Source organism: Melanaphis sacchari, unplaced genomic scaffold (assembly GCF_002803265.2).
Source record: "Melanaphis sacchari strain LSU unplaced genomic scaffold, SCAv2.0 Contig362_pilon_pilon, whole genome shotgun sequence".
In the NCBI taxonomy this organism is placed as follows: Eukaryota; Metazoa; Arthropoda; class Insecta; order Hemiptera; family Aphididae; genus Melanaphis; species Melanaphis sacchari.
Window position 1 is genome coordinate 343,353 of NW_020271225.1, and position 16,367 is coordinate 359,719.

At 24.4% G+C, this 16,367-nt stretch overlaps 1 protein-coding gene across 1 annotated transcript in view; it reads left to right on the forward strand.

Moving 5' to 3' along the window:
- LOC112596874 (serine-rich adhesin for platelets-like) overlaps positions 1-16,367 on the forward strand; it is a 242,234-nt gene that overhangs the window by 168,270 nt on the left and 57,597 nt on the right. The window contains exon 2 of the mRNA XM_025342695.1: positions 16,133-16,262. Within this exon, the coding sequence (XP_025198480.1) occupies positions 16,133-16,262 (130 nt within the window). The remainder of the gene's footprint in view (positions 1-16,132; positions 16,263-16,367) is intronic.

Sequence of the window (16,367 nt, forward strand, 5' to 3'; positions counted from 1 at the left end):
TTACAAAATATATTTTCCAATAAAATGTGTCCACTTTTTTCCTAGAAAATTATTAAGTACTCACAGGGCACAGCTTTATCTAATAAAATATTCCGTATAATTTTTCATTTTTGCCATTGCAATATTTTGTCCAAAAAAAAAATAATATATTATAGTCTAATTACAACATGCATATTAACATTAACATAACAATTATATTTTATAGGTACTTATAAAGTACATAAATAATATTTTTGAAATTTATTCATTAAGATTTGACGTACATGGATTCCCTCTTTTTAGTGTGTTGACTCAAATTATTCGCTTATATTTTGTGAATAATTTTCAAGTCCAATTCCATAACTTATAAATTAAACATTTTCTAAACATTAGCAAATCGTTTGAGATGTTTTAAATCCTCAAACTATTCCATATTATTTATGTTTGAAAAACCTTTATTTTTAGGTTTTGGTTTTTGATTTTATCCCAATCTTTTAGATATATCACTGTAATAGTGCCATATTCCATAATAGTAAACTACACATTACATCATATTAACAACTGATAGATCTATATATATATATATATGTATATAGGTTAGGTTTGTTAAAAAATTATCTTTGCTATTAATATTTTTTAAGTAAACAAAATCTATTGAAAAAACTAAATCCCATTATGGGTATTTTAAATTTAAATTTTAAAATAATTTATTTTAATGCATGTATCCCATTCAAAATCCTAATTCGAAAACTTGATTTTAAATTCTGGTTATAAAATTAATCATTGTACCTACAACTGTAACACGTAGTTGAAGGTAAATAAATAATTAGATTAAAGGACAAAATTAGTATATTTAGATAATTCATATATTATTATTATTATTTGAAAAATCTTTTTTTTTGTGAAGGGAAGGGTTATGACCCAAAAATTTGTTTAATAACATTTACCTATGATTGATCAAATTAAACATTTGACATTTTTACAGTTTGTTAATTTATTTTTGGTTTGTATTCATAACGTTCTACTACTAATACGAAATAGGTTACACTATATTAAATACGATTTGACAAGTATTAATTCAACTTATTTTAGAAGGACTTTTCTATAGAAATAATTTTGTACTTACTGTGATATAAACATAATATAGAATGACCTTAGGAATAAATAGATAAACCTTTTCGATTTAGAAAGTATATATATATATATATTAAATTATTTATTATTGGATTAAAATTTAATTCATCCATTAAAATGACGAGATGCCCTCAAAAGCAGTAGAGTGACTTCCTCAGTTTTCTCTCGTTTCATTAATATATTTATATATATACACATACATTAAATAAAAATAAAAATGAAAATTTAATCTGACACCGCAGAATAGTATATTGAAATTCGATTCGATTTTCTCGGCCGAACAATTCGTTTCGCACAAGACTTCCAATGAATAAGTTTAATATACGTGAGCTGTTCGCAAATAATATTTGAACCGTTGCGTCGGTAAGCCTTATTGCTTTGGTCGGAGTGCATTGTTTGAGCGGTAAAACGATTATCCCGATAAGTACCCCCTCCCCTTTCCACCAACTGCCGACACTTTTCTTATACATCTCGGACAAATTGAGATTGGTTCGCTCCCTCCTCGTGTTTATACCTTTTAACCACTCTCCCCAATAAGATCCTGTTTACCAGTGGCCTCATAGCCACCTCAGTCACTATATATATGTGTTTAATATATATATATATATATATATATATATATATGCCTATTTAATATATAAATATATACTCATTCAAACTATAATCCCAGAATTTGACTGAAACAAATCATGGCTCCGAACACCCTTGTCACCGAGAGTAAACCATTTTGATTGATGACCCAAAGGTTGTAACCGATAGTTTCCAAGAGCCAAAAAAATAATGATGATAAAATAAAATACTACTATCCCGATCCTGAACCAAAAATTTAAGTTCTTATCTTACTATTTCAGCAGTAGAATTCTAATTTAATTATTAATACAATAAATAAATAATATTTATATTTTTCATACAAAATCTTATTTATTTGATTATGAATAATAAATGTCAAGAATTTAAGAATTTAAAATGATAATATCAAAAGTAAGTACCTTTAACTACACTACTAAAAAATACAACACAAATATCCAGAATATCTACCGATTACATGCAAACGCGTATAAGATGTATATAATTATAACTATAATATGGTATCTTTAGAAATTTTATATTTTTAAGAACTAAAATCGTTAAATTTTTAGAGGTTCCAGGTTCTGTTTTCTATGTAATTATTATTAGAAACATAAAAAATATTAATCAAGATGACATTTTAAAATTAAAAAAAAATATTTTCCCTTTAGTGACCTACTGTATAGTACCTAAAAAAAGTAATTTGTGTGGAGTAATCGCATTATACTAATATAAAACATTAAAAAAAAAAAAAATGAATTGTAAATAAATGTTTGTATAAAATGTAATATATACTTACCTTTTATGCCTACGACTAAAAGTATTTATTATAACCTTGTAATATTATTGCATTAAAGTATTTTTTATTTGTTTAAGACACAACGTACACACACGCATTCAAACATATGATGGATTTTTAATATCATATGAATTATGAGTTATTATTTATGTTTTACAAATTGATAAGTGTACACGTGTACCATTACCTACTATATAATTATATTTGTAATTTATAAGCTTATTATTACTTGAAAATATTTTTTAGATTATTTACTATTGTGATGTTTATAAAATTACTAAAAATATCTTGCCCAACATAACTAATTCAATCATAATAATTAGTTCGTACAAATGTTGTCCCGCGCAAACTACGATTTTTTTATTATTAAGTACTTACATATTTGTATTGATGTAATCCAGCGGGAGATACCTAATACTCGCACATAGATTGATGTTTCATGGCACCGGGACAGCGATGTTTGCAATGTAAAAAGCACGTTCTGGGACGAAAACGTATCCACCACACGTAACCCTAAATCAATGTTTCTCAACCAGTGTGTCGCAAATAAATTCAAATGTGTCACGAAGTGTATTAGAAAATGACACAAAATAAAATATACAAACATTTTTGACACAATTTACGTTTTAATAAAAACATGTAGGTACCTATTTGATATCATTTCTACGATGATTAAAAAATAAGTTATTTACTATCGACATATTTTACACATTTTATACTACCAATTAAAATGAAATATAACTCATTATTCTTTTTTTTTTTTTTTATGTGTTTCGCGAATTATTAAATATTTTAATAGTGTGTCGCCTTAACACATTGGTTGATAAATACTGCCTCACGGTATTATACACGGTACATTTATAATAAAGTCCGCAATCAACAATTGTATGATGCTTGTTAATCGTTCCCGCGTGAGTTACTGTTACTTTTGAACACTATAGTGGCAACTAGGGAGTTTCTCGTTGATCAATTTTAACATTTAAAACAGTTAGAACTAGACCAGTCCTAATATTTCAAAAACATTTTATTTTTTCACTATTATTATGACATTGATTATAATATTAAAACATATTCTATACGAATATTAATATTATAAAATGTTAAAGATTATACGACTATGCCACTATTGGGATTTCAATGTTTATGATATTGCATATATTTTTTTAAGAACTCGAATAAAATACATACACATAGATAAAAACTCTGTTTTAGTTATTTTAAGTTCTGAACGTTAACTATATGATTGTATTTGTTTTATGATTGTAAGATTTATTTTTTTATCTGTCATTATCTTTCGAAGAAGAAATATTGCTTCAATAATAAACGTCTTTGGTATCAATTGTTTTAGTTACTTACTATAAAGCACCATGTACCTTACAAAGTAATCATTATTAAAAAAAATTTACGAAAAATGGAAATATTTACAATAAACTAGTTTTTAACAAAATTGATTTTTTTTTTTCGTTTTAATTCTTAAAGAAATGATCGTAAATACTTAAATGTTTACTAAATATAAATATAATTTTCTAGACGTATTAACCCTTAACTACATGCGTTATTTTTGTTTTTTTTTTTTAATAATTACACGTGTGGTTAATTTTATACACAAATTTGGTTTACGCAGAAATCAATATAGTACTGTATACATAATTGCTTTAGTTTACTTATTAAAAAACAAAGTGCAACTTAATTTTATTTAAAATTTAATTATGACAATATATTATGTATAAAAAAAAAAAAAAAATGTAATTTCTAAGTTATAATTAATAATAAAACTATTACACCCGTGTCATATTTCATTCACCAACACAAAAGTAATTTAATACAGAGCTTGTTTATGTTGTTACAAACATCGAAAGACGACTGAAATAGATTCCTAACTATTAAATTTATCACATGGAAAGTTTAAATTAGAATAACTGAAAACAATAATTATAAGCCAGAATAGAACAAGATAAATGGAAAGTTTTGCGTACAAAGTACACTAACGCCTGTAGTTAAGAGTTAATATAATTTTCAAAATATTTTAAATCTTTATGAATTATTTATTGAAATTTGAAATTTTCTAGTTTTCATTCTATACTATGGAAAAAATGTTCTATGTAAAAAGTTTTGAAAATTGAATACAAGCTTCCTGATATTTTTTTATTTTGCTCTTACATCTAACTTATTAATACTTGATTAAATTGGCTGTTAATTTAATGTACCTATTGTAATATTGGTGAAAAATTATCCATAACTTGACATTTAAATAAGTTTATGTTATATTCTTACTATAACATATAGTTTAAACATATTATATTTCTATGTGTCGTAAGCTGTCACATTTTTATTTTATTTTTGTATCATTAATACGAACAATTCAATCAAAATATTAAGTATAATTTTTAATTTTTTTATTTCATTTCTATTAAAATATTATAAATTTATATCAATATGTACGTAATTTTTCAAAAATATTTTTAACTACTTCTAATATAAAATAATGAACAAATGGTTTTACATTATTACAACAGTAAATAAAAAACTTTTTATGTGATAAAGTATCACTCTGTTTTCTGTTTACTTACATAGTTAAAAAATATAATTTCTATCCCGATGATACAGAAAACAATATGTTTTGAAATTGAGTCTTTCTCAATATTAAATTAAAAATTTCTCTCATAAATCCCTTTAAAAATTGGCTGTGTTGTTATGTAGTATAACCTAGTGTAATAATATAAGTAGGTAACGATAATGATTTTATTCAAAAAAAAATTGTTAGGTATATTTTTAATTATCTACTAATTGTTTAAATTATATTTCTTAATATCATAATAATGTTATATACTTTTTTAGTAACTTTCACTTAAAATAGATAATAAACAGTAAATAATTTAATTGTAGAGCTGGATAACTTTACTGTTCGTAATATTTACAAAATATGTTAATTATCTGTGTTTGAAGACTTTTATTGCATTATAAAAGTATTAAATACATATATTTACTGTAATACTGTAAATATATACTAAATATTATGTAAACATTATTTACCATTACTTATCTACGAGTATTAAATTTAATAATTATAAACAATGCACTTTGTTATTTACTTATGCAGTAAAAAATAAATAAACACATAACTTTGATGAATGTGTATATACAGATTAAAACATTATACGCATTTCGTTTGAAGAAAATCTATTTAACATTTAACTTAGGAATCCAATCATTAACGAATTTGAATATATAATCGCTAAATCGCAACGTTTTCGTGTTTTCCACCCTCCTTTGAAATTAACCGGAAGGATTATTCGTTTTAGACCAATAGGTAGTGAGATTACTTGCTATAGTTAACCCTCTACTTAGCAATAAGACTGTTGTGAAAATGTTTTTCGCTCTATATTATCTAGGTCATTATTGCAGAAATGAAAAGATCAGTTTTAGAGTTATAAGAATCCAACAAGAAGCGTTGTAAAAAACTCTCATTATTTTAATTTTTATCCTAGTACACCAAAAAAAAGCTACTATTAACTTATAAGTTTATCGTATATTACAGGATTTAACTTACTGTACTCAATTATTATTATTCGAACTAATTTAATACGAAACAAATTTAAAAAGTAATAATATTCAAATAAAAATGTATATTAGAATTTATAAATATAAAAGTGTTATAAGAACTACGTTTTATACATATATGTATATACCATTTTTATTTCTTATACAAAATTTAGTATTATTTACTAAACTAAAAAAATCAAATCATTAATAATAATAAAAATAATAAAAATATTATTATATAATACAGGCAATACTTATTTACATATGAACAGCGAAATTACGCTGTCAATAACAATAATTCTCACTGAAAGAGTACAAAAATTATTATTGTCAATCAAATAACTCTAATCAATGGGCGACGATAATGTCTATTTTATTTTATCACATAATGTATGCAAAAAATATAAAGAATAAATTATTATATTTTTTCAATATATTTAATATTACGACCTTGAGGTGACGAAAACCATAACGCTGATTATTGCTGACACTATCGCAGACTTCCTGTTTGTGCACGTAGGTATAAACATTTCAATGCCAAAACAGGGTTACAATTTATTTTTATTACATCGAAAAGGAAAACACCTAAAAAACGGATTAAAGTTTATTTATATTATTACTTGTATTATTATTATTATTATATTAAATATTGTAAAATGCATTTTTCTTTACTCATGTTATGAGCATGATATTACATAAATAGTGTACGTATATAATATTTAAACAGTGATATGATTTTTTAATATTATTTGTTTCCAGAAAACATAAACTGAAAGTCATTACGTTACTATACAATTTATTAGGATAAAACTGTAAAAGACTTAAAATGAATTCTTACTTAATATTATAATTAGTATTATTTGCTAAGTAAATAATTTTTTTCATTTTTTTTTATTGACCGAAAAAATAATATGTACATAACAGTTTTTAAAGATATAACTTTCGATCATCTATTTAATTTAAGCTTTGTTTGTGTTGGAGATAGAGAGTTAGGGATTTTTTAAAAATATAGATTGTAAATTATAAAATTAATAAACAAATACCATTTAGTAATATTATTCAGCACTAGTACATTTTTGAAAAATGTAAATTTATGTTATCTTTTAGTAAAAAATTTAATTTGATATTGTATAAAAAGGATTATTAAATTATTTGCTGATTTTAAAAATGAATAAAGTAGAATAGATAACTCTTTTAGAATGACCGCTGAATAACTAAACGTTTTTAATTTCATAATTTTAACTAAAAAATGTTCAATAAGTCATATTTTTTTTATTACATTTTTCATTCTATTGTTAGCAATATTTTATTTTTTAATAATTTATTTTAGAATGTACTTACTTTATTATTATTACAGTTATTGTAGTAAACTATTCAATTTTTTTTTCTCTATTTTATACTACTACACATACAAATAATTGTGTTTATTTTAGATGTAGGTACCTTGAGTATTTTAAATATTTATAAGAACAATGTTTATTTTATCTTTAAAGAATAATAGAATAATGTCAATTCGTCAATTCGTCAATTCATGTACCATTTGAAATTGCATATTATTAGATATTAAAATACTTTTGAATTATTCAGTATCTTTCCTAATTGTATAATATAGATATATGCAAATTATATATAGTAAATACTTGAACTAAAATTTGCTTATAATTTTTAAGTAGATGACAACTATTTACTCTGCATAATAAAATTCCAGAAAATATTTTTAGACTTGTACCTACTATTATATTAAATTTTCGTTCACTATTTTTTTTATCTTTTGACCATATTTTGCTTTGATAATTTTGATACATGAATAATTTTTGTAAATAAATATTTTTGTGGTACACTAAAAATGTTATCTTGAAATTTTTTTCCATTGCCATTTTTAACGTAGAAATTATTATTTGGATCCGTTGTTTCAATAACCATATTAAATATTGTACCTAATTCATCAGCGCTTTCAATTAATATTTTTGTGATACTAAAGCTTAAATGTGAAAAACTAATCATGCTAGCGTATATATCATATAAAACCGTGTGAACAACATATAAAATGTATTTTCATTAAAAATTTAATGACTAAACTTTCCATCTCTAAAATGATTTGTTTTTTTTTAATAATTATCTAATAATAAATATATATAGCCTTTATATTTACATGGTGTAATAATAGTATTATTGTTATAAAAAAATATTTCAGTCGTTTTAGATTACGTTTAGAGTTTACATGTAGTCTGAATACTAATTATTATTATCATTATTCGTTATTAATAGGACCAGCATTTCTTACAATGCATATATTTTACATAATTCTATTAACTGTTTGTTTTTATTGTCTTCAAAACTTGTATATTTCCTTTTGAATTTTTGTATACTCAAACTTGTTAACAAACCCCGCACCTACCACCACCCAAAATGCAAGCCTTTTGTTCCAAGCTTGTACCTCTATATCTTTCTTAATGGAGATGTTGTTATGTTATAAATATAATGTGTATACATATATAAACCATCTCGTGTACCCTTTCTAATCTTCGGGCTAGCGCAGATGCATATTATCTATACTTGACGTGTTCTGTATTTCAATAAGGAATGTAAATATGAAATCGTTCGATTACAAGCCAATCATTTGAAATTGCATTCGTTAAACTGTATACATTATACAGTATAAAATAATAATAATAGGTTGACGCGCTAACAAATACTTTTTCATGTGCACATAAAAATACGTTCAGCTCGGTGATCTTACAGAATATATCAGAATATATATTTTACAGATATACAATACATAATATGTAAAAGAATATAGTATTGTGTGTAAACTGTAAAAACGAGCAAAAAAAATCAAAATAAAAAATAAATAAATAATAAAAACTGTCACCGTATAGCATATATAGCTAATATATGGTGCAGTAGTATGGATGTGTGTTGAAACATACATTTTTTATTGTACACATGTCCACGTTACCTCGTATCTTCTATAGAAAAGTAGATAGTACTTGTGAAATCCAACAATATTATATTATCATTAAAATATAATATTATAAGATGCTTTAAACTGTTGCTATACATGCATATTTCTAAAATAGACAAATCATTGGCGATACATCTAATTCGTGATAGGGTAATTATTTAAAAAATATGAACTAATTAATAAACATAGTATTGAAATACATTTATGAATTCGTTGATTTTTCTGGTATATATACTAACTATTTATTATCTCAACGATTCTATTAAGAGTACAATCCATCAATATTTTTTAAAGGGCTAAATATATGCTGTATAATAATATACCTTAAAGGTTAATAAAAAAAAAAATATATGAATCATTTTAAAACAGTTTATGTTATAATTTCAGTAAAAATCGTGGTATTAAATATATGGACTTAATAGTGTTCACATTTTCAAAAATATAATTTTGAATAAACGCATAATTTAATCATAGAAATTGGGTTAGCGTGTTTAAAAACCTCATCACATCACATGTAGATATAAACATTAAATGAAGCTAAAATATTGCATTATAAAAAAGATGAGCAAGTAAGTAATGTACTGTTGTACATTAGATGTCAAGTTGATCACTATATGAGAGTAAAATTTGAATTCAATGATGTATTATTGAATACGAAAAATGATTTTGAGTGGATCTTGAGTCAGCCTATATCACTAAATATATTTCATGATAATTTTTTTTTTTTTTTATGTAGTTACTCAAGTCATTGAATTTACTATTAGTAGGGACAACGATTTAATTGTATTCAAAAATATTGCACTTATTATATTATTAATATTTATTTATTACAATAGTTTATAGTTTATACCATATTATGTTATTATTATTCACTTTTAAGTAAACGCCACCTTATCGTTAAACAGTGTGAGTAAGTCTCTCTCTCAAAAAAAAATAAATTAATAAATAAAAAATAATGAAAAAACCGCTTTTTAGAGAAATAAGGATGAAGAGTCGCTCTGCTATTATCCCGGTAAAAGTATTGGGTGGAGCGGTTGCATTGTTGAAATTGTTTACGTCTGTGACACTAATTACTATTGCCCTCCATTAGGTAGGAAGACGCTTTTGTCTTCTAGTAAATAAAAACAGTCATATTTTGTGCACGTACACGCAATATTTTCATTTATATTAAAATAATTATCAAAAATGAATTTTCTTCTTATTCAATGAACTCAAGAAAGAACCACTACACCGTTTATCGAAAGGCTGTATGTCTAAAAAATATGTTATAACATTCAGCAATAGTACATAGTATTTAGGGTCTTTTTGTTTGTAAATGATTTTAATTGTACACGAAGAAAGAGAAAGACTGAAGATAATTTCACAGTTCACGCAAACTGAATTATAATTTAAGCCTCGTGAATTTTTCTCACACAAAAGTTAACTAGAATTAATTTTTTCGATGAATTTATGAGAAACGGAGGAGTGTATGATGTAAAATCAATTTCCCGTTGAACGAAAAATGTATTTATATAATATATACATATAAAATAACAAAACACAAAACAAACGAAGGATATATTTACTTATCTACTTCATAATTTATTTGTTATGATATAATATTCGACATCTTCCAAAAACAAACTAACAAATATAAAATACGCCACTCAGTGTATTCGATTTGGAGTATACTTCGATTTTTGAAAAAGTCGATGTACTTCACTTTATGGACGAAAAATGCGACCAATAAAGGAAATCTGCTTGACGATTGAATAAATAGTTAAAGTCCCTAGAAAAAACTAATTGAATAATAATAAGTAACTATTTTTTCTTTAATGGCAACCAAAAATAATCAAAATAATTAATTGTTCATGTTTTAAGGACTATTGTAAGCTACACTATAGAAATTGATTCTGGGATAAAAGGATGTCATGCAATGCTCAACGATTCTCAACAAATTTATGTATTTATATAAAAAAACTTTTTTAGAAAAACAAAACTAATTTCACATTTATATTGTTAGATAGATAGATGGATAGACAATTACTAATTTATTTCATAATAAATACACGTTATTTATACAAAGTAATTCCTTAATCATAAAATATTGATTATTTTTAAGTCTGTATTTTCTTAGACAAAATAAAACTATTTTTAACTAAAAATAAATTTAAAAAGTTTTCTAAATTTTCATCTTTGTCGTCTAATTTTGATTTTTTATATTAAATTAAAAATGTAAGCTATCATTTAAAACAGTAAAAACTTAAAAAATTAAAATATTAAAAATATTTTTATTTTTTTAATGTTGTTTTATTTTTACTGTAGAAAATATTTACAAAAATTTTAATTAATTTTAAAATAATGAATGTTTAATGATAAAAAAATCACCCAGTATGTATATATCATATACATATGACCTTTAAAAGGAATTATGAAAAATAGGTAAAAATATAATGTATTACATAATTTATTTAATATTATATTATATAGCCCAAGTCCACGTAATGAAACTACTTAGTTTCCTAAAAATTAAACAAAATACAATACAATTCAATCGAGAAAGACAAACATAAAACGTAATGGCCACCGAAGAAAAAAAACTTTAATAAAAAATATAATAATAATAATGTTGAAATAAAACTATTGCGATGGCAGTTTGGATATTGCATACAATAATATTCTAAATTGTATTATACGATACGTTCGCATATATATTATTACTTGAAGGAGCTCCACTGCAGTTTTATGGTTGAACAATAATAACTGTGGCTTTGATTGAAGTTTGAAATAGCAGTATTCCCTAGAAGAAATAATTATGACTTTTTTTTTTTGTCACGCGCGTGCGTGACGAAATAAGTGTTTCTCTTTGTACGTTTACTTCGTTGTTGAAATAATACATTTGTTATTCACTGAACACTATAGCTGTTAGAAAAACTCCTCGCGTATTGTGCAACTGAACCCAAACTCGAACTCCAGATTATTTTTTTTGCTTTTTTTATTTTATCAAATCCGATGCAAGTATACGACTGACTTATATATTTGTAAAATTCGAGTAAACGAATAAAAATACCTATAGCATAATCTGTAAGCATCGAAATCCGCAGGGAGGTACCTCCTAAGAATTTTATAAAAGCAAAGCTCCTGAGTCATTGATCCGTATTTCATCCATTGTTAATAAATAAAATACAATTAGGTACATTTTTTTTTCTAATCACGTTGAAAAAAACGGTATTACAATAATTTTTTTAAATATTTACTTATATACCTATTTTAATTTAACATTTGTAACAATTTTACAAACATTCATTGCTTGCAAAATTATAGTTTACAGGTAAAAATAATTAAATGTCTTAACCATTATTTTTGTTGGATTTTTTATTGTTATTCTCATTAGCTTGAGTAATATTAAGTACTTGAAACTATATTTCATGAGTTTTATATATATTTAAATCTTACTTTTAAATGATAATATCTGACTTGTTTTTGTGAATTCTCTAAAATCTTAGTTAACGATGTGAAAAAATTGTACGGAGAATATTTGAAAGAATAATTTAGACCTATTTTCCATCTTGTTGAAATTTTCATAAAATGTGTTACAATATAATCAAATTACTTACCATTTAAAATGTTGACTATTAGTCATAAAGTAGAAACAATCGTGAAAATGTGCATTTTACGTTTACGTTCACCGTTTTTTAAAAATTGATGTATACCGTTCGATATAAAGTTAATGGCTTTAAATATTTATAACTATTGAATCGTTACAAATTCACTAATTTTTGACAACTGAAAAGACTAAAATGAATAAAATTCATCTAATATTCTATGTACGTTTACACTGAACAATGAAATATTGAAATTTGCTATGTCATTAGTTGACACTCACACAGTGATTCGAATAAAAATGCTATATAATTTGATTAAAATATTAATAGTTAAAATTTAAAAAAATTGTTCTCAGTTAATTACTGTTGACATAATTATTGTCAAAAAAAAAAAAAAAAATAGTAATAATAATAGGATAGCAGTAAAATATATGAACTTGTATAAAATAATTAAAATTTGTGAGCTCGTGGCTGTATCTATCGTTAAGCTTAAAAAAATATTATTCAAATTAAATTATACCCTATTAAATAAATGTGTTCGAAAATTGAATAATTTAATCATAAATTTAGCTATAATAACGCGTATTTAACTGAAAAATTAAATATTTAACAGAAGTCGAGAAATGACATAAATATTCTCAAAATCAAAAAAATATAAAAATGAGCATTCAAGAAAGGTATACGTATTACGTATAGTATCTACGTTTACTATAAACATTTATTTATCATAAAACTTACGGAATGTATTTAACTTTCAACCCGTTAAACTTCAAAGTGTGAAACACAAATTACATTTAAACCGAATCCGTTTAATATACCATTTATACTCTACATATATTCTAACAATAATCTTTGATTTCATCATACTTACGAACTGATAAATACCTACGTTCAGAGATTACACTTGCGTGTGCAAATTAATCGAATCAAACTTGCAACAACTTGAGAGGGTTAAATAGAAATAAAACATGCAATCTCCTGAAATGGGCTCTTACCAGTATACAGACCTTCATTATTAGCATTTACTTTAGGTATTAGGTGAAAATTATTTCACCGAATTAACTACGGTACCATTATCAGAATATTAGACATGCAGCACAAAAACAAAGAATTTTTCAAACACGTTAACATTTACCTAATACGAATATAAAATTTAAACACAATTTTTTTATCTTAAACTCAAAAAAAAAAAAAAATTGTTGATCTACATTTAAAAGAAAATACAAGGTAATAAACGTATATCTGGCATATGGTAACGTAGATTGTCGACATTAACGTATCAATATAGCCTATTTGTGATGTCCGGCTTGTATAGTTGTGTTAACATCATAAACTAATATTGTACAACTATTTCATTGTTTAACGGTACCATAAATATTTACAATTAATGACTGTACTCTAGGTTCAACGATAAATACACAAAACAGAAATTCATAACACACAAGACCACTATGATTATTTAGCTTTTAATTTGTATAATAGAGCATCTCTAATTTTTTTTTAATCTAACCAAGTTTACTATTTGTATATATTTTTTATCGGGATAAATGTATAAATTGAAAATAACCGAAATTCTTAAATTATAAAATCATTTTTCTCGACATAGTTTTAAACGGTGTTAAATATTATTCACCAAAATATTAACTATTATTATTTTACATAAGTATAAACCTGAAAATATTATTTTTAAGTAAATATTTCACACAGTATTTGATAACATGGTGTATTATATGTAATATTTGTCCTCATAAATGTGCATAATGAAAACGGATAACTTAGGTATAATAATTTCAATAGAATTCAAATCATTAACGTGGTAACTGTTAACGGTAAGTAATTAAAACAATACTCTGGAAAACCATATTTTAATAATTGTGTATGGCGCACGGCCAGATAATAATAACAATGCTCTGGTATGATGAGACCCAGACTAGACAAATTAAATTTGACATTTGTCAAATAACGTCTCATTCAATTTTGACGCTTATTTAACAATAAATTGACGACGACATCTGACACAAAATTTGACTGTTAGATTGTTTTGTGGGTCTCTCGGGAGTGAGATTCTAATTTGAAAATAATGTTTAATACATTATTTACTAAACATTAAAATATATTTATAGTTAATTAAAATTACAAAAAATTGACTAACTGATTCCTAAAATACAAGACAACAAAAAAATTAAAACTCTATGGCTTGGAAAATATTAAAAACAAACATAGTATAGGTATAGACTATAAGCTAATACTTTTTCATCAAGTCATAGAATGATATTATATGATTGTTTGGGCATAATACGACCTCTACACATTTAAGTAAAACGCTAAAACAATAAGTTTTTCTTAGATGTCTTTTAATTGTTTTATTTTCATTAAAATATATACCCATAATTATGGCACCAAGTTTAATGTGAACAAACTAATCAGTATTAAATTTATAGTAAAACGCTGCTAATTTGTTATTAGGTATTAGCAAATAATAATAAAATCCCCGTATTTAGTCAGTTGCTCAACAATTATTTAAATATCCAAGAACTATAGTGTATTACAACAATACTACATATTTTCCATATCGGTTTTATCTTTTTAGTTTTTTTAAACGTTTTATTTTTTTTGTTTTTCATCAATGAAGTATTGTATTAAGAAAACATTGTACCATTGAAATCTTTAGTGTAAAAACGCATCTATCAAAAATTAGTGATGATATCCTATTTAGTAGTTTAGCGGAAACAATATGTCACTTCATTTAAAGTTAACAATATCACGAGACCATGCTATTTATTTATTTTTCAAAATGATGCATAATAATAAGTAACATATATACCAGAATTAGATTATTTTTTGCACTTACAATTTTAAAATAAATACCTAATAAACTTATTAATAAATTCAAAATTTTAGTTATAAATTGTCATTAGAAAAAATAATATTCGATAACCTAATTGGCGCAATATTTTAGATTATGAACGGAGCGTAGCGATGAATTTATTGATTTTAATATGATGTGCTGAATGATGTTTTTTTTTGTGTCTACGGTCATCACTTTTTAGGACAGTAGAAATGTTTCAATTTCTTAGGATAAGTTTTTGGTAGCAAATTTGAATTAGATGGTATTTTGTGTAGTCTAAAGTAAACAATTCTAAAACAAAATAAATAACTATAACAACAATTCTAAAAAACATAATTCTATAATATATACTCAATGATAACAAAGTCAGACAAACCATTTTCACTCAAAATTATTTTTCGTATACAATGATATACTCAAATCATTCAATTTAAATTTAACACATTCATTAAGTGAATCTACTCGATACCTACTATACAGTAAAATGGTGCCCGCTTGCTCGCCTTTTTTTTTATAAATTTTCTATAAAACTTTATAAATAAACAACAAAAATTAAACAAATAATAATTATATTAAATTATAACTTATTATTGATTTGTGTAAACACTACAGCAAACATTTATTTATATTTTATCGTATTGTTATCGTTTTATTTTAATACCATCGCCTCAGCGTTTATATCAGACTAACCGAAAACGAACTTTGTTTTCTAGGTTAACATCAGTAGTTCTTGGTTGCTGCCTCAAAACGAGTTTCCGGTATTTTATCGACATTTCAGAGATAGAGTGACATGGTTTGAAGCCGATGCAGTGTGCCAATTTCACCACGCTCAACTAGCCACAGGTAAGTGTCAATGCCAACATATTGAATTAAATCGATTGTTCGTTCTTTGTGTAATGTGTATAGTGAAGTTTAAAACAAAAATGCACAAGCTGATCTGCAAAAGAC